Source organism: Lepidochelys kempii, unplaced genomic scaffold, assembly GCF_965140265.1.
Source record: "Lepidochelys kempii isolate rLepKem1 unplaced genomic scaffold, rLepKem1.hap2 scaffold_260, whole genome shotgun sequence".
In the NCBI taxonomy this organism is placed as follows: Eukaryota; Metazoa; Chordata; order Testudines; family Cheloniidae; genus Lepidochelys; species Lepidochelys kempii.
In genome coordinates, this window is record NW_027333629.1 from 7,214 (window position 1) to 34,927 (window position 27,714).

Here is a 27,714-nt window from a genome sequence, read left to right on the forward strand (position 1 = left end):
CAAAACTCACAGGGGAAAGCGGGACCAAGCCTACGCTCCTGAAGACGAACAGCTGTGACCTCCCCTCACAGACATGCAGCAGCCCTGCCCTTGAGTGGAGCTGGGGGGCATAACTGCCGGGGGCAGGAGAAGCTGGCAGTGGAATGGGGAGATTGAGCAGCTGGATGAACAGCAAAGAGGACCTCACACAGGGAGGGCCATGTCCAGAGTGACCTGGTTCTGGCTGATAACAATACAGCCAAGGCCCAGCTGATAGCCCACTGCACCCATCTTGCAGCTTGGACAGCTGGGTTTCCCCACAAGTGCATGCAGCCAGCAGCTGTAAAAGACATTTTATTTCCAGCACTCATGCTGAGTCCATACCAGTATTAAAAACAAGACACAAGATAAGCCACACACGCCACCCCACAGCCCCGGTGGGGTGCAGAAAGCGTTGCTCCCACAGGGCTCCAGCTGCACCGTGCAGCCAAGCCGGGATGGTGACACCCCTCACTTCCTGTTGGCCTGGGCTGTTCCAATGACACACTCGTTCACCTGGAAGGGAGAGAGATGGAGTTGAGTGGGAAGCTGCGGCATGGTAACCCCCTTCCATCTGCCTCAGCTGCACACCAGTCAGTCACTTACTTTGCTGGCAAAGCGCAGGGAGTTCAGGGACTCTGACAAGTTCTCCTCCAGCGGAGAGATGTTCACAAACATCAGCCTGGGGGCATTGGAAAGGGGAGGAGCAGAGGTTAGAGGAGCCGCAGAAGCCCTCTTCTGGCACTACCCCCAGCACCTGGTGTCCCTGCACATTCCCTTCCTCTTAGACTCCCTCCACACCCTGTCCATACAACGTCCCCCATAGCCCTGCCCTCCACCTTGATGCTAAATCCTTCTCCATACATCTCTGCCTCATCCCTCCCCCACACTCCTACTATTCCCACTGCCCCCCCATTGTTACTCACATCTTAGAGTTGCCCCCCAGCGAGTTCTGCAGCAGGTAGGTGAGCTTGCTGTTCCTATAGGGTATGTGGGGCTCCTGCAGAGTGGGAAGACAGGAGTCAGCTCCCCACTGTCTATGAGGAGGGGGCATGTTGGTACCCCTGGGCAGGAAGATTCCATACCATGTACCTCAGACAGCCCCCAACCTCACTGTGTCTCCCCTATACTAGGCAAAGAAGGGCTGGGGGAGAGGGAGGGGGCAGTGAGGTGCATGCAGGTGGTATGTTACATTGCTTACAGCACTATGACCACCGGCCCTGGGGAAAGAGGGGAAGAGACTGGTGATAATGGGGCATGTGGTGTCCTAGCTGTTACCTTGTTGGAAAGCGCCATGATGACCAGTCCCAGCGTAGAGAGGCTAGTGTTGATGGCTTGGGTCTCCCTCAACCGCTCCCCCTTCGAGAAGGACTTGTCCAGCCGCTCGCTGCCTGCCAGGTCCACCAGGCTTAGCACCGCTTCAGGGAAGGGAGAGGGAACGGATATGAGACAGGCCTGGGAGAGGGCACCTCACCCAGCTCTCCCACATATGGCAGGGCAACCACACCACAGGTGGTCCTAGCAACCAATGCTCCCCCAGCCCTGCCTTCCAGTTATTCTCTGGCAGCCCCAGCCACCACCTGCCACACTCACAGACACTGTGAAGGTCCCGGCTCCGGTTCCAGCCCTCAATGCGCAGCTGGAAAAGGCTGTGGCTGCGGGAGGAACGGTCATTCAGAGCCGTCTTTGCCACGGAGCGGTTGGCCTTGGCTGTTTGCAGTAGCTTCAGCACCTGGGGGATGCAGGGTGTGTTGGTGGGGTCAATACAACTCCTAAACCCGCTGGCTCCAGCACACCCACGTCTCAGCTCACCTCATCCTCGGAGTCCACAGGCACATAGCGGAGGTTCGGAACATGCAGCTCCTCACTGCTCTGGCTGACCCGCTTGATCTCCAGTTCGGCGCCCCGCTCTGGCCGCCCCACCAGCAGGTCCCGCAGCGACTCATTGTAGATCTCCAGGAAGTTTGCCGTGAAACGGTACTGGGGTGTGTGTCGGAGATAGAAACAACATCATAACCATGAGATTGTGGGGGGACCAGGTATGCTGCCAGAGCCACAGGGTTGGGGGCAGTCACGAAGGGCAGAGTGGGATGCTCACTCACCTGCCAGCCCTTGGGCTCCAGTTCCTGTGCCCCCTGGAAGACCTGCCGCACAGCCCGAGGAATCATGCCCATAGTCTCAGGGCTCATGTCGTCCGGCCCCTCCATGGTATAGGTCTTACCGCTGCCTGTCTGCCCATAGGCAAAGATGCATACATTGTACCCATCCAGAGCAGACTGCAGGGAGGGAGAAGGAAGCGGTCATTATGGGGGTAACCCCCAGACTCCCAATCCCCCAAGTCCTGTGCCCCACTCTGTACCTGCACCAACAGCGCAATCTCTTCAAACACCTCCTCCTGGGAGCAAGCAGGGGAGAACACCCGGTCAAAGATGAAATCATATTTCACATCACCCTTGCGGTCACGCCCAAAGTGGGACTGTGTGGAGGGAGAGACAGACATGTGGGTCAGACTATAGGACTCATTCCCAGGACCCCAGGCCTGGACTGGGGGAATAGACAGCCGCCTCTGATGGGAAGTCCCCAGAGTGGTAATGAGGGGCAGTGATTGCAGAGGGTTCTTTAAGGGAAGAGGTGGTCGTGAGGACCTGCAGAGGGTCCAAGCCAGGCAGGGTGAAGGGGCGGTTCAATAGCAGGTGAGATTCAGCACTGGTGGGTGCAGGGTGATAATGGAACTACTTGGTTGCTCGGCTGATTTTGAGATTAACGAACCCTTCAGAGGTGGCCCCAGGTTTCTAACATGCTGCCAGAAAATTGGGGCGGGGGTTGGGGGGGAATGAGGTTTATCGCCTCTCCATGCAGCATCTGTGGCTGTTACTGGACACGCTGTACAGATCTGGCAGCCACACTTCAAAAAGGATAATGACAAACTGGGAAAGGTTCAGAGAAAAGCTACATGATTTGAAGGCTGGAAAACCTGCCTCAGTAAGAGACTGAAGGAGCTCCCCCTATTCAGTTTATTGAAGGGAAGGCTCAGAGGAGACTTGATCATGGTCTCCACATACATATATGGATATATTTGAGAGCAGAAGGCTCTAAGCTAGCAGACAGAGGCAGTAGGAGAAACCAGTGGCCGGTAGCTGAAGCCAGACAAATTCAGGCTACAGATAAGAACTAGCCATGGGAAGCACTGCCCCAAGGGCATTGCAGCAGGAACTCTCTGTCACTGGGAGTCTCATGCATAAATGTCTGTGCACCATCTACACTATAATTCACCCTCCTTCAGATGTTCATGCGCAAAGACCTATGGCCTGTTGCTCAGAAAAATGCTAGCTCCTAGATGTGTGAAAAGGCTGCTCTCGAGGCAGCAGGCCCAGCTGGGCTGTGAGGTGCCAGCAAGGTTTTCAAGGCCCCAAGCACAGGGGCCCTACATTTAAGCAGCAGCACATCAGAAGCAAAGTCAGCCCCTCCTTGGCTTGGGGCTGAGGTGGGTGACTTAGGATCCCTGCAGGGGGAATTGCCCAAAGCTAGTGCCCATGTAGTGTGCAAGTTGTAGATTGCACCAGCATTCCCCAACTTAACCACACTAATGCCATGCCCAAACAGTGACTGCCCTGAATATCAGCCAATGCACAGCCAGAGGGCTAGCCATGGCCCATCACAAAGACAGGGCTAGCTGTGCCCCAGCCCCTGGATTCACCTCCTCCACTTTGGAGAGCACCAGGGCCTTGTTGTCCTGCAGGGGGAAGTGCAGGTGTTCCAGTCCCGTCTGCCTCTCCTCCCAGGCCAGCAGGGGGCGCACACGGCAGAACACACGGATGTTACCCTGGGGATAGGAGACATGTCAGTCCAGTGTGGGGAAGGTTGTCCCCAGCTCCCACCAGCTGTCCCTCGCAATCTTATCTTCTTCCAGCCCCCACCCCCGCCCTCCTGCATGGTGTCCTGCCCTAATTCCCTCCACCTCCCTGAGGTGGGGCAGAATGAGAGCTTCCTGTCACCTTGAGCTCCTGCACCAGGTTATGCAGCCTCCTCCTCTCCATCTCCAGATGGTGCAGCCGCTCCTCCTGCTGGGTCATGACCTGCAGCTGGGCTGCCACTTGGCCTCTCAGCTCCTTGTTCTCACACTCCCTCTGGGCCAGGCCATCCTCCACCAGCTTTAGCTTCACCTGGAGCAGGACCAGGAGTTCGGGGTTACTGCTAGAGACTTGCTTCGAGTTCTCGGGATACCACAACACACACGCCCCAGGCCCCCATCAGGAGAGACAACAGACCATGTCACACGCCATGGGTCAAGCCAGCGCATGTGACTCCCAGCTGCTAACTGACAGACTTGCTAGACATGGAGTGTAGCTGATAACCTGGTCAAGAAAAGCTGTTGTGGGAAATGCATGCAACGGTGAAGAAAGCAGTGCTTGTTTGCAGTGCAAGTGAATCAAAGAGGCCCAACATTAGGGCCGGGATTTTAAAAGGGAGTTGGGTGCCTGAACACTGGGGAAAGGTTCCTTTGAAACACCCTGCAAGGACAGCAGTCACTTTATGGAGATGCAGCACTCTCAGCAAGGCAATAACTAAAGCAGAACAGCCAGACACAAGAGTAAGTCCTGAAAGCAAGGTGGGGTTGTGACACTGGCAATAAGGGAATTTCCAGGAGACTGGAGCAAAGCAGTGTTGTCCCAGCAGGTCTATGTAAAGCCTTCATAAGGTTGAGTTGTTGCTATAGGAAACAAAGCTTGTGTCTAGGAGGTGCAGATTGAGCCCATGCATGGAAGTTACACCGGCTGCTGCATAAGGCCTGGTCCCTCTGAGCAGAGCATGCAGATGACCCAATGGGTGCATAACCTGTCTACTGGACAGGAATCTGACAGGGCACAGCTAGGTTGAGGGTACAGCATGTTATAGGAGATCCTAGCACAGGCACCAAGAGCTGAGCTTTTCTCCCGGCCCCAGCCACACAACCTGGATTGGCCTGGCTCTGGCTCCAGTGGGGGAGGTTAACATCACATCTCCCCCCTTCCCAGGATCAGACCCACCTCTCTGGTCTCCAGCAGGGATGACAGGTCCCGCTTGGTCCCCTCCAGCTGCCTGATGGTCCTGCTGTGGCTGGTGACCTGCTCCTCCAGTTGCTGCTTCAGGTCTGACAGCTCCATCACCTTGTGGAGCCTCTGCTGTGCCTGCTCCTGGCAAGTGTGCAGCGCAGAGCTCAGTGTGCTGCAGAAGTAGGGGCATGGTGAGATAAGGCAGGAGTCATTCCCACCCCAACCAGAATGATTAGGATCCCTCCCCCTCAGTCCTCTGGCTTCTCACCTGACCTGGCTGCTCAGTTCCTGGTTCTGAACCACCTGCTCCTGCAGCTGCCTCTTGAGTTGCTGGTTCTCCCCATCCAGTCTCTGCACCTTGTCCTTGTAGCTGCTCACCTTGGTCCGCATATCACTCAACTGGCCCTTCAGGTCCCAGGCTGCCCGCTTCTTCCCTTCGTTCCCTGCAGCTAGGGCAGGGGCTGCTGTGGGGAGAAAGGGGGAGGCAGGTGAGGCTGGAGCCAGCAGGGCTATCCCTCTCCCCATCCCTGGCTTCACCCCTTCTTGACATCAAGCCGCTCCTGCTGCCGCCTTACCCATCTTTGGAACTGCTGCCACAGGCACCGGCCTCCTGACGATGTCTGCAGAGGGAAAGGGGAGAGCAGGTGTCATGGAGCTACAGGTCCTTGCTCTTGAACAGTTCTTGGAAGAATTCCTTCAGTGTGTCAGCCCCCTTAGGGTCTCTCACTCACTAGTGTAGGCCTCTTGGCTTCCTTACCTCCTGGACCCAAACCTCAGAGCCTTCAGCACCCCTTCTTCACACTGTGAGTGCCCTATAGTGACTCCACCTGAGTTGGAACCCAGGGAAGACTTGCACCCCCAGCTCCCTTGATCTTAGGTGACTCTCAGCCAGCAGTGTAAAAGCAGAAAGGTTTATTAGATGTCTGGAACACAGCATAGCACATCCTTAGATAACACAGACAACGGAAAGTTTGTCAGGTGGATCTGGGTCGGTCCAGAGCCCTCTAACTCCTCTTTAATCCCTGACCAGAAACTTCTTTCCTGCCTCCAGGGGCCCACACATAACCCCACCTGGCTGCTCCCTAGTCCTTTGTTCCCGAGCTGGTCATACCCAGCTGGCTTCCTAAGGAGGGTGGGCCATCCATGGTTGTTTATTGCTAGGTGCCAATAATTGGAATGGCCATTGTCTTCTTAGAATCGACATGGGCATGGGGCCCCAACCAGCTGGGCATTGGTCCCGCCTGTATCTCTGGGTTGCTGCAAAGGGTAAACAATCTTTCCTCCTCCCCCACCCCCCTGACCTAGTTAACTACACACCACATAGGGGAAACTGAAGCAAACACAATATTCATCCAAAATATTATGAATAATTCCCACTCCTTCACAGCAAATCATGGGATCACGCAGTTGTGAGTAGCTATGAGAGGAAACAGAGAGCTGACAGAAGGTGCAGACTTGGAAACTCTGAGCAAGGAAAATGTTTGCTGTTTGTAAGCGCACTGTGCAAGGAAACAGGACACTCTGAACATTTTTGTAAACTAGGGGGTCCACATTTCATAGCTCTTGTAGGCTGAGGTCCGGTACGCCCCAGGGGTCCTTGCAACTTTCTGTTCACCCTCCTAAGCTCCCTGTGTACTACCTCTCATCCTCCTTTTCGGAACTCCATGCAACTCACAGGCTTGTGTGTGCTCCCTTTCCACTATATCACAAGGGGTTGTGTCTCCCCATTTTGGGGTCCCACCCATTCTCATCCCCATGGCAGGGGCTGTTTGCCCATTCCTCCTCCATTGCAATAACTCTGTGGGTGTCCCCAATCCCCTCTCTCCCCATGCCAGGAGCTGTGTGCACCCCATAACAAAATGTAATATTTTTATGTGCCTCAGTTTACCTCTGTACTTTACATTGCTAGCCAGCAGGTGCAAAATAATTCAAGAGCTGCTCTTGGGGCAGAGCAGGAGATGGGAGGCGTTGTGTCGTGTAACTGGCTAGTGGGAACAGATGGGTGTTAAAGGACCGGCTGGAACTGACCCACATCAATGGAGGATGCACCAAAACAATGGGAGCCCCAAGGACAGAACATGGCACTTGGCAAATTGACAATTTAGTCACTGAGACCATTCAGTATCTGACTCTCTGCCACCACCTGTCAGACAGCCACAGGTCTGGTCTATACTCCAGCCTGTAACCAGTCCCTTTGGAGTAACCCCTTTAGTGTGCTAGACCCCAAGGACCCACACACTCTTCTACAGGGACAGGCCATGGCCTCCAAGAATCCAAAACAGTGGACTTGTCTACACTTAAAATGCTGCAGCTGCACCCCGTAGTGCTTCAGTGACAGGAGAGGTTCTCCCAATGCTGTAGGTACACCACCACGCTGAGAGGCGGTAGCTATGTCAACAGGAGAATTCTCCCATCGACTGAGCACTGTCTACACCGGGGGGTTAGGTCAGTTTTACTGCATCGCTCTGGGGTGTGGATTTTTCACACCTTTGAGCAATGTAGTTATACCAACCTAATTTGCTAGCATAGACCAGGTCTGGGCTTTTGTGGCTCACTATAGCGAAACCAGCCAAGCCAGACTCCCATGGGAGACTTGTACTATACCCCTTCAGGTTGCAATGCTTTCAGTGAGTATTTGCAGTGACACCAGGCAGCCTTACCAAAATGAGGTAATGTATTAGTCAACCGCCCCACATAATCTGTAAATCCTTCCATTAGCCTTTATACTAAGAGAGTTCAACCTGGCTACCGCCAGGCCAGGGCACCCTAGAGCCATGCTATCATTAAAGCCAACGTGGCTGTCCCTGTCCCTTGTCCCAGGTGAGAGCTGCACCGTTTCTTCCAACGGCCAATTCTTATCCCCAAGACATCGACCCATCCTGAGATCACATGTTCCACCTGCTGGAGATTCCTGTGGATAAGTATCAATTGTTCAGTTCTTGGGGCTCCCATTGTCTTGGCGCATCCACCATTGATATGGATTGGGTTTAAACCAGTCCTTTAAGGACCCATTCATTCCACCCCAGACAATCACGTGGCAATACCTCACATCTCCTTCTTTTCCCCCCAAGAGCATCTTTCTAATCCTTTTATACCCACCGAATAGCAGTGCAAAGTACAATGGGAAACCAAGGCATACAGAGGAATCAAAAATATCACAGAAAATGCCCACTTCATTGTCAAACACCTCTATTATTTGTCTTCTGTCCATCTGGGAGATGCTCAGGGTGTAAGTTATTGGAAGGAGGAACAGAGATGAGCTGGGGTATCAGTATGCTGGAAGGGTTTCATGGGTGCTCACTGTGACACTGTATGGAATCTGGGGGACACTTTAGGATATTATGAATACCAATAGTATAAAATTGCAATGAGTTATGCCAGATATGCCATGTAAGATATCTGCAAAAAATGTTATCATCATCATCATCTCGGGCAAATCATATGTTCGTATCACCTTTTGTATTATGAGTTATAGATATGTATATCTGTATTTTAAACTTGGGCTATGCTTCTGGGTGACACCCCCAGACAGTTTGGAATCGGTCTGATAGCCCATTAAGGACCATCTGCTATACAACTGACCCATTGAGAGAAGGCAGAGGATATTCCTTCCAACTCACCAAGGCATACATAGGCATGCCCATGGACAGAAAAGGCTTCAAAGCCATGTGTTGGGCAGCTTGTGTTTGAAACAATGGAAGCACAGGCCGCATGGAAAAATACTATAAAAGGCAGCTACATCTTCTCCATTTTGTCTTCAATCCTGCTTTTTACTTCTGGAGGAACTTTGCCACAAACTGAAGCTCTGAACAAAGGACTGAATGACCCGTCCAAGCTGAGGATGTATTCCAGAAGGACTTTCAAGCCAGCAAACTCACCATTACTGCTAGGTTTCAGAGTAACAGCCGTGTTAGTCTGTATTTGCAAAAAGAAAAAGGAGTACTTGTGGCACGTTAGAGACTAACAAATTTATTTGAGCATAAGCTTTCGTGAGCTACAGCTCACTTCATCGGATGCATTCAGTGGAAAGTACAGTGGGGAGATATATATACATAGAGAACATGAAACAATGGGTGTTACCATACACACTGTAACGAGAGTGATCACTTAAGGTGGGCTATTACCAGCAGGAGAGCGGCCGGGGGGGGGGGGGGGGGTGTGTTTGACAAGAACGTCGGGGGAGGGGAATAGTTTTTCTTTGTGTATTGTAGTTGTAAGAATGCTCTCTACGATACAACCGCATTTGCTCCAACCCCTCAGACAGAGGCAAAACACCTACAAGATCTCTTTCAAGCATTCTTACAACTACAATACCCACCTGGTGAAGTGAAGAAACAGATTGAGAGCCAGACGAGTACCCAGAAGTCACCTACTACAGGACAGGCCCAACAAAGAAAATAACAGAACACCACTAGCCATCACCTTCAGCCCCCAACTAAAACCTCTCCAGCGCATCATCAAGGATCTACAACCTATCCTGAAGGACGACCCCTCACTCTCATAGATCTTGGGAGACAGGCCAGTCCTTGCTTACAGACAGCCCACCAACCTGAAGCAAATACTCACCAGCAACCACACACCACACAACAGAACCACTAACCCAGGAACCTATCCTTGCAACAAAGCCCGTTGCCAACTGTGTCCACATATCTATTCAGGGGATATCATCATAGGGCCTGATCACGTCAGCCACACTATCAGAGGCTCGTGCACCTGCGTATCTACCAGTGTGATATATGTAGTCATGTGCCAGCAATGCCCCTCTGCCATGTACATTGGTCCAACTGGACAGTCTCTACGTAAAAGAATAAATGGACACAAATCAGATGTCAAGAATTATAACATTCAAAAACCAGTCGGAGAACACTTCAATCTCTGGTCACTCGATTACAGACCTAGAAGTGGCAATTCTTCAACAAAAAAACTTCAAAAACAGACTCCAACAAGAGACTGCTGAGTTGGAATTACTTTGCAAACTGGATACAATTAACTTAGGCTTGAATAGAGACTGGGAGTGGATGGGTCATTACACAAAATAAAACTATTTCCCCATGTTTATTCCCCCCCTCCACCCCCCACTGTTCCTCAGATGTTCTTGTCACTGCTGGAAATGGCCCACCTTGATCATCACTACAAAAGGTTCTCCCCCCCCCCGCTCTCCTGCTGGTAGTAGTTTACCTTAAGTGATCGCTCTGGTTACAGTGTGTATGGTAACACCCATAGTTTCATGTTCTCTATGTATATATATCTCCCCACTGTACTTTCCACTGAATGCATCCGATGAAGTGAGCTGTAGCTCATGAAAGCTTATGCTCAAATAAATTTGTTAGTCTCTAAGGTGCCACAAGTACTCCTTTTTTCATTACTGCTAGGAACCTGATATATGGACTTTAAAGTCTTTGTACATATGTGACTGCTTTACCATCTCTCTTCTTGTTCTTTTTTTGTTTTAATAAACCTTTAATTTTAGGCACTAAATGATTGGCTGACAGTGTGGTATTTTGGTTAAGATCCAAACCCATAATGACCTGGTGACATGGCTGACCCTTTGGGGTCAGAAAAACATTTTGTGTATGTGAGCATATATAACTTCTCACTGTACTAGACCTAGGTGCTAATTGGGAGCCAGAGAACTGGAATGCAATAAAGGGGACTGAGTGACTTATTTTTTTGCTTCTTCATTACCAGTGTGGAGGGGGAGGGGATCAAAAGCACAGTTTGTGACTGGTTGGGGAGTTTAACTTCAGTGTTACACACCAGTTTTGGGAGTATCTGCTCTCCCTTTTGCAGCCTGCCCTGACCTTGGCATTTCCAACAAGGGCTGCCCTGGGCACCACGGGTCACACCAACAACCAGCAGTTTGATCTGTAGGCAATTCCAGAGGTGCTAGAGGATGTGGCTGTGTCAAAACAATGGCAGGGACTCCATGGGCCCTACATCCCCCATCCCCACAGCTTTCAGTTTTCTGGTATCATCCAAAGTCACAAGGGTTCTGGCCACTGTTGCCTCAAACATTCCCCCAAATCTTGGAACCAATCAACTGTGGCATTCAGGAGTATTGTATTTGACAGAGAAACGCAGTTGAGCTGAGCACAAGGCTCACAGCTCCCCATGGAGAGGGCCCAAAGGGAGAGGAGGCCTGGGACTTCCAGCCAGCAAAGGCTGCTCAGCTCTCTAGTAAGTACCACCCACCAACAGTCTTCCCAGCACTGGGTCCCACAGAACTCTGGATAACAGTGCTGGGTTTGGCAAGTGGCACAAAGTCACAAGGATCCTCCCCCTCAGAGTGAAAGCCTCAGTCCCACAAATACCTGCGACTGAGGCTGCTGGGATGGTCAGTCCTGGTCGGAGGGAAGCCCGGTGGCCTGTGGTGGACATGAAGCATCATCATTAGCAGTGGAACATCTGACCGCTTGTGCCAGCTCCCTGGTCTCATGAACACAAAGGTCCCTGCATCCTGCAGGCAAACATACCCCACATTCCCTAGCACACACCCTTCCCCAGAGCTCACCTGCTCTTTGAGTCCTGGGTATTGCAGCTGCTGCCGAAGCCTTGGAACAAGTGGTGGCGATGGAGGCTGCCACCCTCCTGGTTGGTACAGGGAGCCTTCGGGCACGTTTCTAGTGGGAGGGGAAGAGAGGAGACAGTTTTTGGGAGCAGAGCCCTGGAGAACAGGAAAATTAAGTGGGTCAAGAAACCACCGTTCACATCTGCCTGCTGCATCTCACCTGTTCGGTTGGAGGCTGATTCTCATCACTGTGCCCTCGCTTGGCCCTCAAGCCAGGCACAGGCAGCGGCAGCTGGGAAAGGGCCTTCCCTGCAAGCAGCACCTGCCGTCCATCAGCATTCCCCTTCTGCTCCATATTGGGACCTCTGGGAAGGAGCAAGGGGGCTTGATCAATCATGTGTTATACAGACACCCCAATGCCTGTGTGTGCGCCCAGAGCACGGTGAGCTCCCCCCATGCACACCCCATCGCACACCAGCCCCTGCCATGGTGAGACCCTCTGGAGGGGCAGGACCTGGCTGGTGCCCATAAGTGGGGACCAAGCAAACTCCTTCCACACAGGGAGTCCCAAGCCAATGGGAGCAGATTCAGCACCTGTGCCCTGGTCATTCCCCCCAAGTCACACTCACCACTGCAGCACTCTCGCTGGCCTGGGCGGAGCAGCTGGCGTTCTGGGCTCTGAAGTGAACCTGTGGGGAGAAGGGGAGATAGGCAAGTGAATGCCAGAGGGGGGGGGAGGGGAAACAGGAACTTCCCCGGCCCGGCCCGGCCCAGCCCCACCCCACCCATCTGCATCGCAAGGCTCTGCCTCTGCCCCTCCACTGCTCAACCCGCGGTGCTTTAGAAACAACCCGACCTGACCTCTCTCCCTCCGCCCGGGGAGTCCAGCTCGCGCGCGGCGCCGCCGCCGCCACCCCCCCCCACCGGGGAGGGGGACAGTCCGGTCCCGCGCGCCCCTCACCAGCGATCGCCTTGGCTGCGCTAGTTTAACTCTTCTCAACCTCTTCCGACGCCCTGCGTCGTTCGAATTCAAACCGCCCCCACTGAGCCACCGCCCGTTGGCTGTCTCGCTCTCAGCTAATTGGCTGGCCGCTTCCCTACGGCCCCGTCCTCTTCGAAATCCAACCAATCCACCGCTTTCACCTCCTCGATTGGCCGGCTCCTCCCGAGCCCCGACCAATCGGCGGCCTCCTCTTACCAACACCCCGCACGTGACCCAGCGGAGCTGTCGCTGTGGCCGCGCTTCTGCAAGGACGGAGGCTAGTACAAGGCACGCGCCAAACGGCCAACGGCAGCCTGGAGGCGGGGCTAGAAGAGAGGGAGGAGCAGGGTTTCGGGCCTTGGGCCGAGGCGGGAGAAGGGGCGTGGCAGGAGTCTGGGTGACAGGGGCAGTGGGGGCGGGGCAGGAGTCTGGGTGACAGGGTAGTTGAGGGGAGGGACAGGAGTAGGGGTGACGGGCAGTGGGGGAGGGATGGCAGTCGGGGCAGGAGTAGGGGTGATGTGCAACGGGGGAGGGGCAGGACTAGTGATGACAGGGTGGGGGGAGAAGGGGAGGGGCAGGAGTAGGTGTGATGGGCAGTGCGGGAGGGGCAGGAGTAGAGGTGAAAGGAGTAGTTGAGGGGAGGGGTAGGAGTAGGGATGACAGGGTGGGAGGAGAAGGGGAGGGGCAGGAGTAGGGGGAGAGAGGTAGGAGCAGGAGTAGGGGGTGACAGGCAGTGGGGGAGGGGCAGGAGTAGGGATGACAAGGGTGAGAGGAGAAGGGGAGGGGCAGGAGTAGGGGTGACAGCGGCGGCAGTGGGAGAGGGGCAGGAGAAGGGCTGACAGGGTGGGAGGAGGAGCAGGAGTAGGGGAGACAGAGGCAGTGGGGGAGGGACAGCAGTCGGGGCAGGAGTAGGGGTGATGTGCAATGGGGGAGGGGCAGGACTAGTGATGACAGGGTGGGGGGAGAAGGGGAGGGGCAGGAGTAGGTGTGATGGGCAGTGCGGAAGGGGCAGGAGTAGAGGTGAAAGGAGTAGTTGAGGGGAGGGGCAGGAGTAGGGATGAGAGGGGCAATGGGGGAGGGGTAGGAGTAGGGATGACAGGGTGGGAGAAGAAGGGGAGGGGCAGGAGTAGGGGGAGAGAGGTAGGAGCAGGAGTAGGGGGTGACAGGCAGTGGGGGAGGGGCAGGAGTTGGGATATAAGGGTGAGAGGAGAAGAGGAGGGGCAGGAGTAGGGCTGAAAGAGGCAGTTGAAGGGAGGGGAGGGGCAGGAGTAGGGCTGACAGGGTAGGGAGAGGGAGGAGCAAGGGGCATTGGAGAGTAATGTGGAGGGGGCAGAAGGGAAGAAGTAGAGGGTGGGGCAGGGGCTGGGGGGCAGGAGTGACAGAGGAGAGGGTGGATCCAGGAGGGAAGGGGCCTGGAGAAGGGAAAGAACTGCCCCCCAGCTGCCTAACAGCAGAGCGGGGCAGAGGGTGGCTTTAGGGGATGACAGGGCAGGGAAGAGGGTGCACAAAGTTATGGAGGGGGGCAGAATGGGATCATTGGAGGGGGCAGTGGGGCGGGAAGGAGACAGGAGTGACCCCAGCTCTGGTTGCAGGAGACATTGGGCCTTTCCCCTCGAGGGGGCGTCATTTCCGCTCTGGCCCAGGGTGGGGGCTGGCTGGCTCAGGGCGCTGGGAAAGGGTTCCAGGGCCTGGCCCCTCTAGGTGGAGCTGGACGTGATCCCACCTGGCTGGCGCAAGGAATGGGATCGTAAGAGGTGGAGGATTCCCCCACCATAGCTGTCTGGTGCTGTGCTCCACTGTCAGTGCAGATCCGGGGAAGGGGGGTCCTGAGGGGGGTGCCGAGGGCCTGCTCTGCAGGCAGCGCCAGGAGGGGGGCGTTAGGGGGGTCCTCTCCCCCGGCGTCTCTCCGCATCCCCCCTCGTTCCTCCCCGCTCTGGCGGCTGCTGCTGCTGCGTCACTGGGCTCAGCTCTAGGATGGAGCCGCAGAGGGGCCTGCTCTTTAGCCCCTGAGGGCCCGGGCAGCCTCCTCAGCCCTGAGACGCCCCCCCTCCCCAGACTGGGGAGGGGAGAGAGCCGGCCCCCACCCCCACAGGAGACTCGGAGACCTGGTAAGGGCAGGAGAGGCTGAGGGAGAGGGAGCACCCCTCCCCCATGCAGGGCAGAGAGATGGGCTGCCCAGCTACAGAGAGCCCCTCCATCCTCCCTAAAGGAGACATCCCCAAATGAGACTTCCTTCGTGCCACATCTGAGAGCTCCCACAACTGAGATGCCCTCAGTCTGAGCGGGACCAGATCCCAGACCCACCCCAGAGGGCCCTCCTGAATCTGAGACACCTCCAGATTGCAGACTCACCTCAGAGAAGGCCCCCTAATCTGAGACACTCCAGAGAGGGGCCCTGAATCCAGGACACCCCCAGATCCCAGGTCCCCCTGAATCAGAGACTGCCCCAGAACCATCCCTGAGCGGGCCCCCAGATGCCCCCATATCTGAGTCTCCCCAAATCTAAGCCCCCCACTGAGACCCCCCATCCAAGATTTTTGACCTCTCAGAGAGGGTCTCCTGAATCCAAGATATCCCAAGGTCACAGAATCCCCCCAGAGAGGCCCCCCAAATCTGGAACACCCCAAATTTCAGATCCTCCTGAGAGACTCCTCCCAAATCCAAGACACCCTCAGATCCCAGACCCCCAAGACAGTGATCCCTGAACCTGGGACACCCCCAGACTCCCCAAAGAGGCCCCCCAAATTGAAGACACCCCCAGCTCCCGGACATCGCCAGAGAGGGTCTCCTGAATCTGGGACACTCTCAGATTCTAGATCCCCCAGAGTGGATACCCCAAATCCAAGACACCCATGGATCCCAGACCCCCTGAAAGTGGCCCCCCACCTCCAAGATATTCCTGGATCCCAGACACTTCAGTGTGGACCCCCTGAATTTAAGACCCCTAAGACCAGGCTCCTCAGAGCTGAGAAACTGTCAGATCCCAGAGCAGGTCCCCTAAATCTGACACATCCCCAGATCCCAGACCCTCCCAGAGAGGACAGCCCAGGATCCCAGACACCATAGTGTTGGGTCCACCAGATCTGAGACACCACAGAGAGGGCCCCCTGAATTTGGGACACCCCAGATCAGGTCCCTTAGGTCTGAGATACCCCTAGAGAATCCCTCCCTAGTTCTGATCTCCCTCCAAGAAATGACCCCTGGTTCTGAGACACTCCTCAATCTGGGAGACCCCCTAATAAATGGTACCCCAAGTCCAAGGCTAGCTCCCCAGATCTATGACCCTCCTCTCACACAGAATATGCCCCCTTGCTATGTAAAGGAACCCCACAGGAGTGAATGCAGTTGCTGGGAATGAAGAATCCTGGGTTCTGGCCTGAGCTCTGGCAGGTGACTGACCCTCTCCCCTCACATGGCAGATTGGTCACAATGTGATGGCGAGCGAGCTACCTGCTCAGACTTCCCGGGTGACACGCACGAGCTCCCGCCTGACCTCCGGCCCCTGGAAACGTCCGGCTGCCCCGGCCCCTGCTGTGGCTCCCAGCCGGCCCCGCTTCTGGGAGGGGCAAGATGTGCTGGCCCGCTGGACCGATGGCCTGCTCTATCTGGGTACCATCAAGAAGGTGAGTGAAGCCCTCACACACACAGCAGGGCCCCTCCACTGACTGTCCTTGCACTCACTCACCCCTCTCTCCTCTGGCAGGTGGATGCTTCACGGCAGGTTTGCCTGGTGCAATTTGAGGACAATTCCCAGTTCCTGGTGCTCTGGAAGGACATTAACCCTGGTGAGCACTGGAGTCCTGATGTAGTCTCACTCTCAGCCCGCAGCCCCAGCTCCGCCGCCACACCACTCACTCCAAGCTCACAGTCCCATGGCTCCCACCCCGCACAGCTCTGCCAGTGCCCCATAGTCTTGACCCACAGCCTTCTCAGGTCTGCTGATGCCCCTTATTCCCAACCCACTGCCCCTCCCCTTACTACCCCAGCCCTGGGCTCCCTCCACACACAGCTCCTCAATCCTGATTCACAGCCTCCTTCTGTCCTAGGCCTGGGCTTCCCACCCACAGTTTTGCCAGTGCCCCTCACTCACAGCCCAACAGACCCTGCTATCCCAGCCCTATGCTCTCTCCATATGCACAGCTCTGTTGGTGCCCCTCAGTCCTGACCTGCAGCCCCCTGCTATCCCAGACTTGGGTTGCCCCCAGCAAGGCATTAATTGAGCCGGTTCCATTCTCTCCCACAGCCGCTGTGCCCGGTGAGGAGCAGATCTGCTGCGTGTGTTACTCGGAGTCCGTGAGCCCAGAGAACCAGTTGGTTCGGTGTGAGAAATGTGGGCACAGTAAGTGGTGCTCCTCTCCTCTGCCATCCTCTGGCCATCTTGGGACCCCCTTTCTCCTCTCTCACCAGCTCTCTCCCCTTGCAGCCTACCACCAGGAGTGCCATCTGCCCAGAGTGCTGGATGCGAGCAGCGATGGGGCTGGGGTTCTTGGTGCATGGATGTGCCGGCAGTGTGTCTTCGCTGTGGCCACCAAGGTGAGCATGGGGCTGGCAGCTGTGGGAGGCCAGACATCATCCCCTCATGTCCTCAGTGATGCCTTTGATAAAAAGGGGGTGGGGTGTCCTGATTCCCATTATCCCCCACACAGCAAGTGTTCCCCCCCCCCCAGCTCCCGCTCCCCCCCCAACAGGTTAGTCTCTCTGACTCCCGTCCCCTCATGAGTCCCCTTCCCCCCAACAGGTGCATCCCTCTGATTCAAGCCCCCCATTTCTGTCCTCCTGTGGATGGATCTGTTTGATTTGTGTCCAGCCTGTCTCACGCCCTCTCTCTGTTCTCTTGTTGGCAGAGAGGTGGTGCGCTCAAGAAAGGCCCCTATGCAAAGGCCATGTTGAGCATGAAGCTGGTGCTGCCCTATCAGCTCAAGACTCTGGAGTGGGATCCTGCACACCTGACCAATCGGCAGCAGTGTTACTGCTACTGTGGAGGCCCTGGAGAGTAAGTTCCCCTTCTGGGCCTGCAGATTCCTGAGGTCAGCACTTGCCCTTGCATCTACTTCTTTGTGGCAAAGAGCAGGAATCAGGAATGTTCCTGCTCCGGCCAAAGTGGGTGTCTTGAGCAGCAGGATTTCAGATCTAGATTGCAACTAGGCCCCTCGATTTGGATCCTGATAGAGTAGGTAACATCTACCCCACCATTTCTGCCCCAAAGGATTTTCTAATTTTAGAGATAAATTAGCAAGAGCCCTATCTAGCTCCAGCAAAACCATTTGGATTTGGATTTCTAGAACTAGTTTTGGACTGGAAGGAGGTTCTGGAGTTGGAAGAGATTTCTAAAGCAGGCTTCACAAAGGGAGGTCAATTTCAAGAGCAGGTGTTGAAACCAGAGATTTCTAGAGCAAGCTCAGAACAGGGAGCGTGATTTCTCAAAGTGGTCTTGTGGTTGAAGGAGGTCTCCATAGCAAAGTCCATGGTGGGGTGGGGGTTCTATAATAGCTAAATATGGGAGGAACTTTTTTCTATGACCAGTTCTTGTTTGGGAGGATGGTTCTGAAGTGAGCTCTGAACTGGTGGGTTTCTAGATTGAGTTCTGAAGTTAGATACAGTTTCTAGAAAAGGGTCTGGAGTGCTTTCTGGAATTGGATTGTTTTGGCATGGGAGTAACGCAGTGTTTGTAAAGTCAGGTCAGGTTTTCAGAGGTCCCTAAAGTAGCTTTTGTTGGGGTAGGCTCTTTTCTAGAGCCAGGCTGGGTGTTTCTAGAGCAGGATGGTCCTTGTAAAACAAATTTCCCAAACAGCTTCCAGCATGAGATTTTTCCAGTACAAGTTCCAGATTGAGTGGCTGTAGACTGGGATGAGGTTGCTGTAGTGAGTTGTGTGCTGGAGGGGGCAGGTTTCTACAGCAGCTTCCACCAAGGGAGAGAGATTTTTCTAGGCTGGATGGGATGGGGTTTCTGGACTAGAAGGTAGGTTTCTGGAGCTGCTCATGGGGTGGAGAGGAGGGCATTTCTAGAGCTGGGTGGTGCCTGGAGTGGGTCAGCAAATGCCCCAGGTGAACTCCTTTCTCTCTCCAGTTGGGAGGGTACTGGGCCCCTGACAGGCTGCCCCTCTCACTCATGTGCTCACTCAGCCTCCCTCTCCCCCCTAGGTGGAACCTGAAGATGTTGCAGTGCTGCAGCTGCGCCCAGTGGTTCCATGAGGCATGTACCCAGTGTCTCAGCAAGCCACTGCTTTATGGAGACAGGTGAGGGGGCATGGAGGGACTCAAGGTGGAGGGCTGAAATCCACCCTGCCCCTTGTGGAGACAGGTTACGGGACATGCGGTGACTGGGGAGGAAAGTAAAATCCACGCCACTACCCTGTGGACATAGGTGAGGGGACAAGAGGGTGGGGTGGGGAGCTGAGATCCTCTCATTCCCTTATGCAGAAAGGTGAGGGCACATGTGGGGAGAGGTCCCTGAGATCCAGGATTAATTCCTCCCTCACACACCTTGGGTCTCTTCCAGATTTTATGTCTTCGAGTGCTGTGTCTGCACTGGGGGTCCTGAGAGCGTACGGAGACTTCCCCTGAGATGGTGAGTCTGGTAGCCCTTCCGCACCTCCAGTACATGTCCCCACCATGCCAGCACTGACCCTCTCCCCTCTCCCTATAGGGTGGACGTGGCCCATCTCATTCTCTATCACCTTAGCATCTGCTGCAAAAAGAAATACTTTGACTTTGAGCGGGAGATTCTGCCGTTTGCCAGCGAGAACTGGGACAACCTGCTGCTGGGAGAGGTGGGCTGGGTGTGGGAAGGGGCTGCAGGGAAAGTGGACTGTGAGGCGTGCTGGGAGAGGAAACAGGGCTAGGAGGAGCAGGGGGAAGTAGTAGGGAATGGGGCTGCAGGAAGGGGGAGCAGGGGGAAGGGGACAGGGCTGGGGGAGAGAGGTGAGCAAGGAGTGGGAGTGAAGTGAGAGAAAGGGAGGTTGGGGACCTGGGTGAGAGGTACCCAGGGAGAGAGTGGAATGGAGTGGGAGGGACTCTAAGGGCTGTCTGGGAGCTGGCTGGGCAGATATGCTGTGGGGGCAGATGGAGAAGTCCAGAGGCAATATAGGGTTCTCTGGTCATGGCCCTCACTAATCCTCATCCATTCTCATTGGTCCTTGCAGCTCTCGGATACACCCAAGAGGGACCGGTACAGCCAATTGCTGAGTGCCCTGAGCAGCCACAAAGACAGGTGGGAGGAGCTTTTGTAACACTCTGCTCTGCCTGTGTGGCCCCTCCTTCCACACGCCTGCCATACTCCGCCACTCCCTCCTGCTCACCTGGAACTACACTGGCCCTCACACTTGCTGCCATGTCCTCACACCCACGCTGAATCGCACTGCCATGTCCTGGCATCCACCTGGACCCACAGCAGCCTTTGCATGTGCTGCCACTCCCTCGCACCCTCACTGAATCGCACGCCTCCTCGCACGCTCCACCGTGCTGGCCCTCACATTCTCTGCCATGCCCCTGCACCCACGCAGAATCACACTGCCCCCTTGCACGCTGCACCATGCTGGCCCTTACATGCTCTGCCACTCCCTCCCACTCACCTGGAACCATGCCAGCTCTCGCATGTGCTGCTACTCCCTCGCACTCTCACTGAATTGCGCCGCCCCCTCACACCCAGTGGTGAGCTGGAGCCAGTTCGCACCAGTTCGCTAGAACCGGTTGTTAAATTTAGAAGCCCTTTTACAACTGGTTGTCCTGCAAGGGACAACTGGTTCTAAAAGGGCTTCTAAATTTAACAACCGGCCAAAAGTGGCATCTTAGGCGCCGACTCCATGGGTGCTCCGGGGCTGGAGCACCCACAGGGAAAATTTGATGGGTGCAGAGCACCCACCAGCAGCTCCCCACCCCGCGCCTGGCCCCAGCTCACTTCCGCACCGCCTCCGCCGCCTCCTCCCCTGAACGGGCTGCCCCGCCCTGCTTCTCCCCCCTCCCCGGCTTCCCGCGAATCAGGTGTTCGCGCAGGAAGCCTGGGAGGGCTGAGAAACAGGTAGCGGTTTCGCACTCAGGCCCAGGGAGGCGGAGCGGAGATGAGCTGGGGCTGGGTGGCGCGAGGAGGGCCGCCCACACCGCAGCAGGTAACCCAGAGGGGGGGCACGCAGGGGAACTGCTCCCCGCCCCAGCTCACCTCTACCTCCCTGGGCCTGAGCGCAAAGCCGCCGCCTGCTTCTCAGCCCTCCCAGGCTTCCCGCACGAACAGCTGATTCGCGGGAAGCTGGGGGAGGGGGTGGAGAAGCAGAGCGGGGCAGCACGTTCAGGGGAGGAGGCGGAGCGGAGGTGAGCTGGGGCCGGGCGCGGTGCTGCCAGTGGGTGCTCTGCACCCACCAAATTTTCCCCGTGGGTGCTCCAGCCCGGAGCACCCATGGAGTTGGCACCTAAGGCACCACTTTTGATGTGATCAGTTGGGGGAGCAGCTGCTCTCCCTGCTCCCCACCTAGTTACGCTCCCCTGCCCCTAGAAGCCAGAGAGACCTGCTGGACGCTTCCTGGGAGCTGCCCCAGGTAAGCACTGCTGGGACTCCCCACCTTGCCCCCCGGCACGTCCCCCTGGCTCTTAGGGGCGGGGTGAGCACCCACTACGGTGATCCACGAGACCCTCCTGCCCAGTTCTGGGGGCAGTCAGGGGAGGAGGGTGGATGGGGCAGGGGCCTGGAGGGTGGGGGTGGGCATGGGCCACAACCCCCTCATGGGGTGAGGAGGGAACCGGTTAAGATTTTGGCAGCTCATCACTGCTCGCACCCACACTGACCCTCACATGTTCCACCATGTCCTCACACCCACTCCCACTTGCACCAGCCCCTGCACTCTTCCACCTACCTGGAACCATACTAGCCGAAGCACACTCTGCCACGCCCTCGCACACACCTGAAACTGCACCAGCCTTCACATGCTCTCACAGCACACCCGCTCAGTCATGAAGGCTCTTGCACACCTCTGCATTGCTGCTCCCGATGCTCTTGCCTGGGGGCTGGAAGTTCGAATGGGAGCTGTTTGCCCTGCAGATCTGAGTCTGGTCTCTCTTCTTCTTCTCCAGGTTTATTTCAGGGAAGGAGATCAAGAAGCGGAAGGGTCTCTTTGGGCTCCACATACGAGTGCCACCTCCTGCACCTCAGTGCCCTGGGGGCCATGGTGGCTCCACAGCTCAGCAGCCCCAGGGGCAGCCCTCACTTACTGACAGCAGGTAAGCAGCCTCAGCTGCCCCAACTCCTCCTGCCCTACACATTCAGCCACCACCCCAGGGCTCCAGCATGGGGTTAGGGTGAGAAGGGCATGGTGGGTGTGAGTGCAGGGATACCACTGAGGTGATGTGACTGAGGGAGAGAGCATTGGGAGCTCCCGCCCCACATTTTCCCCTGGGGAAGTTCTGTGGGGCCCAGGTTAGGTCCGTAGTAGCAGATAGAGTGTTGTCAGGAGGGGTCACAGGGCCTGGGCAAGTCTCTCTACCCTGCCTCCCCGTTCCCATCAGGGGTCACTGACCCAGCCCCCTTGGGCTCCCAGTGGAGCAGGCGCGGCCCCCTGCGTGCTGTGCAGATAAGGAGGGTCTCTTACAGCTTCCTTTCAGGGCAGGGCAGCAGTGGGGCAGGGCACCGGAGGCCACGGAGGCGCAAGGTCCCCCCGGAACCCACAGACTCCATGGAGCTGAGGAGCAGCAGGGAGAAGTGGCAGCTGGACAGAGCCCTCACCCAGGTACAGCACAGCCTCCCGCATTGCTCTAGGAGCTGCCCCTGCCCTGGGCTTTGGGGACCTTCCCAGGGCACCCCACTGATTATCTTTCCCTGCAGGAGGTGGTGGAGACCCCAGTCAGTGCTAGCCAGACATACTGTGGCTACAGCGGCACCTCCAGCACCTACAACTTCCGCCGCACTGACGCCCGCTGCCTGGAGAGGTGAGGAGGGACCAGCAGGGTGGGGGTGCCACCTTGCCCAACCCTGCATTCACCCCATTTCTCGCTCTTTCTTGCCCACAGTGCTCCCATCAGGATGTTTGCCTCCTTCCACCCATCCGCCAACACTGCCCGGACCCTGAGGTGAGGGGAGGCAGGGGCAGCTCCCAGGGCATTACCCTCTCCGGAGCCTGTTTGCAGTGGGATGTGCTTTCGGGAGAGCAGTCCCTATCTCCTAGAGGCGGCTCAGAGGCCAGTTTCTAAGGCAGGCTCCCAAGGGATGATATCTATTCTAGAGCAAGGAATGGGAGATTCTAGAATGAGGACTGAGTCCTCCACGGCGCAGACTGGGTTGTAAAGGGGTTCTAAAACTGGTTTGGGCCAGGATGGCCTCACTGGATGGGGGAAGCTCCACCCAGGTTAGGACTTTGCAGGTACTTTCTGGAGCAGGCCCTGGGCTGGGACTGGGGAGAAGCACTTCACGGTGCAGGCTTCTCTGATCCACCTTGTTTTATAACAGGAGCACCACTGCCAGCCCGGACCCCCGCGAAGCACCTGCCCCAGAGAGCGAGAGCCCTGAGCATCCCCCTGCCCACACTCCGCTGCCCCATGCAAACTACCCAGCCCCCAGCACCAAGCACCAGCCAGAGCCCCTCGCCTCCCCCTCCTCCAACACTCTGTGCCCAGGCCCTGCCCCCACCAGCAGCAGCTACTTTGGAGCCATGGGGCGCCTGGCCCGTGGGGAGGCTGTCCGCATCCTGGCCCGCAGGGTCACCCTCGATGGCACTGTCCAGTACCTGGTGGAATGGGGTGGAGGGGGCATGTTCTGAGGGGGAAGGGAAGTGCCAGAGAGATACCCCCTCTACTGGGGCTGCAGAGAGTTGTCCTTCCTTTCCCCTCCTCCCCCTCCCCACACACACTCTGAGCAGAGTGCAACTCCCAGGAGCCCCCAGGACAGAGTGCAGGGTCAGGCCTCTCCCCTGGGAAGGGGATGGATTTGTCCCTCTTTGACAGCAGTGTGGGGTTGCACTGTAATGAGGGGCTCTCACCCTCAGCTTGGATATAAGGCATGAACTGCCTAGTCCTGCTCAAAGAAGGGCCCTAGGGTGGATGGGGGGGCATTCCTCCCCCCCAACAGGCAAATGCTTCATTGTATTCAAAGGGTTTATTTTCTTGTTGCTTTTTTATTATTCTGTAAAAATTCTATTTAATGAAGTGCAATGTGGGGAGGGCAGAGCTTGGGGCACCCTGCCACAATTGGGCTGGCCAAGGCAGAATGCGGGCACAGGAATGGGAGGTGGCAGCTCCCCAAGGCCTGGGAAGAGAAAGGTGCCCCCCAGCACAGTCATCCATCCTGCTTGTAACCTGCTGTACAGATGGCGTATGTTCCCCTCCCCACAGGCCAGCTGTACCCTCTCCCCCATCCCTGTGTGCTGATGCTGTTGTCACCACTGCCATTCTGACTGTACAAACTGACACCTGCAATAAAGAGCTTGCTGCAGCCAGACTCAGCCTCGTCATTGGAGGGAGGGCACCACAGGCTGCTGTATCGCAGAAAGGGCTAGAACCCAGGAGGCAAGCCTCCACCACTACAACTCCACGCTCCCCCCTCAGAGCCAGAAAGGGAACCCAGGAGTCCTGGCTCTAAGGCGCCATCTCACTCCCCAAGTAGACCAGGGCTGTGTGTTGTGAATGAGGAGCCAACCCTGCTGCTTGGTGCGTTGGAGGCAGTTTATTGGCTGCAGGTCCCCCCCACACACACAAAAAAATCCATGGAGTGAGTCCTGTTCTTATGGTGTCTCAGGACAGGGTGACTGAGGCAGGGAAGGGGCAGATGGTTCCCTGCTGTGGGGTAGGGGGGGTATCACTCTGGTACAGTCTCCCCAACCCACTGCAGGTATGGCGGGTTTCCCTGCTGGATGGGCAGCGCAATCACCTCTGCTACTTCGTATGGGTGCACCGACCTATAGGGAGATGGTGGGGAAGTCAGAGGCAAGGATTCCCCAGCAACTCCCCCTGGGGACTCACCACTCTGCCACCCACCCCCCTGGAGACTCATGTCCTCCCCCAGCAACCCTCCTGCACACCCCTTGGGCCTTCTCTCAAGAGACTCCACCCCCCGCCAGAAATTCCCTAGGCCCATCCCCACCAGCAGACTCCCACAAGGTGGAGAAGGAGACAGAAGAACAATGGACTGACCGGACAAAGTCGGTCAGCACTGGGATCCGGGAACTCCGGGTTTTGATCATCTGGGGAAGAGACAGATAGTGAAAGGTTGGGAGTTTCCATTGACTACTCCCCCCAAACGTGCAGGGCAGAGCCCAGGGTTCTAGAGCCTCCCCACTGCCTACACAGGCAGGGGATTTATGCCCCATCCCACAAAGACCCTCCCCACATGGGCCCTCACCAGCAACACCTCCCTGTCCTCTTCGATCTTCCCCTTCCACTCGTATCTGAAAGAAATCAACAGGGGGAGCTGGTGAGAGGGAGACACCAAGAAAGCCTGCCCCAGTCAGGGTGGCCAGGCTGCTCCCCCAACTCCTCCCATCCCAGTTCCAGGCCCAATGCAGTGACCATAGAGCCTGGGGACTTGGCTGCTGCACTCACATGGATGTGATCTGAGGCATGATGTTGACACAGGCAGCCAGGTGCTTCTCTACTATCGCCCTGCTCAGAACAAAAATACACATCAGTGTCCTCCACGCTCAAAAGTCAAACCACCCCTTCCCCTCGTTGGGACGGAACCCAGGAGTCCTGGCTCCCAGCCCCCTGCTCTAACCTACTAGCCCCACTTCCCTCCCAGAGCCAGGGATAAAACCCAGGAGCCCTGACTCCCAGCCTAGCTACTCTAATCTACTAGCGCCCACTCCCTTCCCAGCTCCACCTTGCAATCTCCTTGCCCACTTTCTCATTGGGGCAGGTGACGAAGGCAGCTGACAGGCTCCCGGGGGTATAGGCTTCAGCTGCCATGGAGAAGAGACGCTGATACACGGTTCGAAGCAGTGGGACCATCAACAGGGACAGCAACAGCACCTGTGGCCAAGAAACAGAGTAAGGGCCAGACCCGGGGGGCTGCAGGGACTGGGGTGAGGGTCTCGCTGGGGACACCCTCCCCTCGCACTCAGCACTGGCCCCAAGTTAGCACTAGGAGGCGCACTATACTGCACGACAAGTGTAAAAAGCCGCTGAACCCCCCCCCCCCCCCCCCCGAGGCGGCTGCATCTCAGCGCCGGGCGAGGCGCAGCCCCACAGGTGGTCGGCAGGGGTCCGGCTTTTACTCACGCAGCAGGCAGCTTTCATCGGCGCGCGTCGCTGCCACCGTCCCTGCAGGACTCAGCTCAGGGGACTGGGACCAGCCCTGCAAGGGCAAACAGCCAATTGAGACGGCTCCCCTGGGGCCAGCTCTGCCTGCGAGGGGAGAACAGCCCCTACAGCAGCCGGTGCGCTGAGTCCCTAAGGCAGCAGGGCGCTCCCCTGGTACGAACACACGCCACAACTCCTACCTGCCCGCAGCTGCAATCTGCGCGGAAGCCACCCGCCCGTCCCCCTTCACGTGACCCAGGACGGCAGCATGCTGCTTCCTAAACCCCGCCCCCTAGAGTCACCAGACTGTGTCCCGCCCCCCTCACCATGTGCCTCCCGCCTCCTGTATCATCAGGGCGGACCTGACCCGGGCGGCGCCCTTCAGTCCCGACTGCAGCCCCCTGTTGTCCCAGCCCTGGGATCACCGCCATAGCTTTCCCAGTGCCCCTCAATCCTGACTGCAGCCCACTGCTACGCAGCCCTGGGCACCCTCCCGCTACACAGCTCTGCCAGTGACCCTCACTCGTGACATGCAGCCCTCTCTCACTAATCCCTAATCAAATAGCTTTGCCTCTCAGTTCCAGGGACTGGATGCTTAAGCAAGCAGGGAACTCCCAGCTGGGCCATTGCCAAGTGGAGAGAGCACAGTGACCCAGGCCCAGCTGCTGCTCCACTTGTCCTGCATCCAAGCCCATTCTACTCTATCCATCCCACTAGATCCCACTCCACTGCTCAAACTGGGACAGAACCCAGGATCCTGACCCCAGCCCCTCACTATAATGCTACTGCCCCAGATACCACATCCCACAACCCTGGGGAGTCCTGATCCCTCACACCACATCTAGCTCCACCACCCCCTCAGCATGCCAGAGACACACCCTGCCAGTGCCCCAGCTTCCCAAGATGATGTTTTGGGGAGGACTTGTGGCTGGGTACGCTCATCCCCACAGCATTTCCTTATGGGGCACCAGGCCACATCCCGCAGGTTTGGGGTTAACAGTGCCCAAGGTCTGCCCCTCCCCAGAGACTGCTTAGAGCCGGGATGGGAAAGTGAACCCCCAGTGCCCAGGCATGGCCTGCCCCCAGCATCAGGGTGAGGGGCCAGAATGAGCTGCTGCAGGGGGATAGGTCTAGGGCTCATTAGCAACACACCCATCCAACCACAGACACTCGTAGTACACAACACAACCATAGTGTCCCCTAAATCACCAAAGGACACATCCAAACAGGGGCTGAGGAGAGGGTGGAAAGGGGGTACAATTATACCAGGGCCTGAGCTCAGGACCCCCCCCCCCAAAAAAATCTGTAACTGGGGTGTTATGTAGTGGGAATTCTCCCTTTTGTTGTATGTAAGCCTATGTGAGTCTTACTGTTTTGCATTAATGCTGTGTGTGCCTCAATTTCCCTGTGTATTACACCAATGTCTAGATGACAGGTTTCAGAGTAACAGCCGTGTTAGTCTGTATTCGCAAAAAGAAAAGGAGTACTTGTGGCACCTTAGAGACTAACCAATTTATTTGAGCATAAGCTTTCGTGAGCTGTTCGAAAGCTTATGCTCAAATAAATTGGTTAGTCTCTAAGGTGCCACAATGTCTAGATGGTGGCAATAAGTGTGTGTGACTTTTGTGGGGCTTGCTCCAGCTGCCTGCATGGATGCTATGACCACCCCTTTGTAACCTGAGACCCAGGAGGGGGATGCGACCAGGACTCTTGGCCCAGGAAGCAAAGGCAGGGCAGGGGCCAGGCAGCTGGAAGTGAGTCAGTCTTGGCTGGCTTGGGGCGCAGGGGGAGGACCAGAACCCTGGCTCTGGGCTCCCCTCCCCCCAAGATGGACTTGGCTGAAAGTCACTGTTTTCTCTGCTAACGAGTTCTGTTCTACACTATGTTCCTGTCGCCTAATAAACCTTCTGTTTTACCGGCTGGCTGAGAGTCACTGCTGACTGTGGAGTTGGGGTGCAGGG

At 56.4% G+C, this 27,714-nt stretch overlaps 3 protein-coding genes across 6 annotated transcripts; 1 reads left to right on the forward strand and 2 right to left on the reverse strand.

Annotated features, from left to right (window-relative positions):
* Positions 1 to 323: 323 nt before the first annotated feature.
* KIFC1 (kinesin family member C1) lies at positions 324 to 13,020 on the reverse strand. 2 transcript variants are annotated; one of them, XM_073327000.1, is made up of 18 exons: positions 12,521 to 13,020; positions 12,189 to 12,248; positions 11,780 to 11,924; positions 11,563 to 11,671; positions 11,363 to 11,416; positions 5,627 to 5,671; positions 5,320 to 5,515; positions 5,046 to 5,223; positions 4,014 to 4,181; positions 3,716 to 3,841; positions 2,378 to 2,494; positions 2,121 to 2,294; positions 1,831 to 1,998; positions 1,612 to 1,750; positions 1,297 to 1,436; positions 945 to 1,018; positions 625 to 700; positions 324 to 534 (listed from the first exon to the last, which is right to left on the reverse strand). In XM_073327000.1, exons 3-18 carry the CDS (start codon positions 11,912 to 11,914, stop codon positions 490 to 492), a joined length of 1,944 nt encoding a protein of 647 aa, XP_073183101.1. In that variant the 5' UTR covers positions 11,915 to 11,924; positions 12,189 to 12,248; positions 12,521 to 13,020; the 3' UTR covers positions 324 to 489. The 2 variants fall into 2 exon arrangements, with proteins under 2 accessions (XP_073183101.1, XP_073183100.1); XM_073326999.1 differs by having other exon boundaries at positions 12,421 to 13,020.
* A 1,409-nt stretch (positions 13,021 to 14,429) lies between these two features.
* PHF1 (PHD finger protein 1) lies at positions 14,430 to 23,951 on the forward strand. The gene is made up of 15 exons (XM_073326993.1): positions 14,430 to 14,649; positions 15,961 to 16,164; positions 16,245 to 16,326; positions 16,785 to 16,880; positions 16,965 to 17,074; positions 17,386 to 17,534; positions 18,683 to 18,778; positions 19,041 to 19,109; positions 19,188 to 19,311; positions 19,684 to 19,751; positions 21,602 to 21,748; positions 22,119 to 22,254; positions 22,350 to 22,453; positions 22,535 to 22,594; positions 22,971 to 23,951. The coding sequence occupies exons 2-15, from the start codon at positions 15,976 to 15,978 to the stop codon at positions 23,278 to 23,280; spliced, it is 1,740 nt and encodes a 579-aa protein (XP_073183094.1). The 5' UTR covers positions 14,430 to 14,649; positions 15,961 to 15,975; the 3' UTR covers positions 23,281 to 23,951.
* A 212-nt stretch (positions 23,952 to 24,163) lies between these two features.
* Positions 24,164 to 26,041, reverse strand: CUTA (cutA divalent cation tolerance homolog). 3 transcript variants are annotated; one of them, XM_073326996.1, is made up of 7 exons: positions 25,954 to 26,041; positions 25,733 to 25,808; positions 25,335 to 25,483; positions 25,058 to 25,117; positions 24,858 to 24,903; positions 24,650 to 24,699; positions 24,164 to 24,414 (listed from the first exon to the last, which is right to left on the reverse strand). In XM_073326996.1, exons 2-7 carry the CDS (start codon positions 25,748 to 25,750, stop codon positions 24,315 to 24,317), a joined length of 423 nt encoding a protein of 140 aa, XP_073183097.1. In that variant the 5' UTR covers positions 25,751 to 25,808; positions 25,954 to 26,041; the 3' UTR covers positions 24,164 to 24,314. The 3 variants fall into 3 exon arrangements, with proteins under 3 accessions (XP_073183097.1, XP_073183098.1, XP_073183099.1); XM_073326997.1 differs by lacking the exon at positions 25,733 to 25,808 and having other exon boundaries at positions 25,954 to 26,015; XM_073326998.1 differs by lacking the exon at positions 25,058 to 25,117 and having other exon boundaries at positions 25,733 to 26,009.
* Positions 26,042 to 27,714: the final 1,673 nt, after the last annotated feature.

Bases quoted from the DNA above. Each gene is read 5' to 3' on its own strand.
- PHF1 (XM_073326993.1), top strand. From the start codon at position 15,976: ATGGCGAGCGAGCTACCTGCTCAGACTTCCCGGGTGACACGCACGAGC. The intron at 16,881-16,964 runs GTAAGTGGTGCT...CTCCCCTTGCAG, and splicing joins GTGTGAGAAATGTGGGCACA to CCTACCACCAGGAGTGCCAT. The intron at 22,255-22,349 runs GTACAGCACAGC...CTTTCCCTGCAG, and splicing joins TGGACAGAGCCCTCACCCAG to GAGGTGGTGGAGACCCCAGT.
- CUTA (XM_073326996.1), bottom strand. The intron at 24,904-25,057 runs GTGAGTGCAGCA...GATTTCTTTCAG, and splicing joins ATGCCTCAGATCACATCCAT to ATACGAGTGGAAGGGGAAGA. The intron at 24,700-24,857 runs GTGAGGGCCCAT...TCTCTTCCCCAG, and splicing joins AGGACAGGGAGGTGTTGCTG to ATGATCAAAACCCGGAGTTC.
- KIFC1 (XM_073327000.1), bottom strand. From the start codon at position 11,914: ATGGAGCAGAAGGGGAATGCTGATGGACGGCAGGTGCTGCTTGCAGGG. The intron at 701-944 runs GTGAGTAACAAT...CAATGCCCCCAG, and splicing joins CTGGGGGGCAACTCTAAGAT to GCTGATGTTTGTGAACATCT. The intron at 535-624 runs GTAAGTGACTGA...TCTCCCTTCCAG, and splicing joins CCCTGCGCTTTGCCAGCAAA to GTGAACGAGTGTGTCATTGG.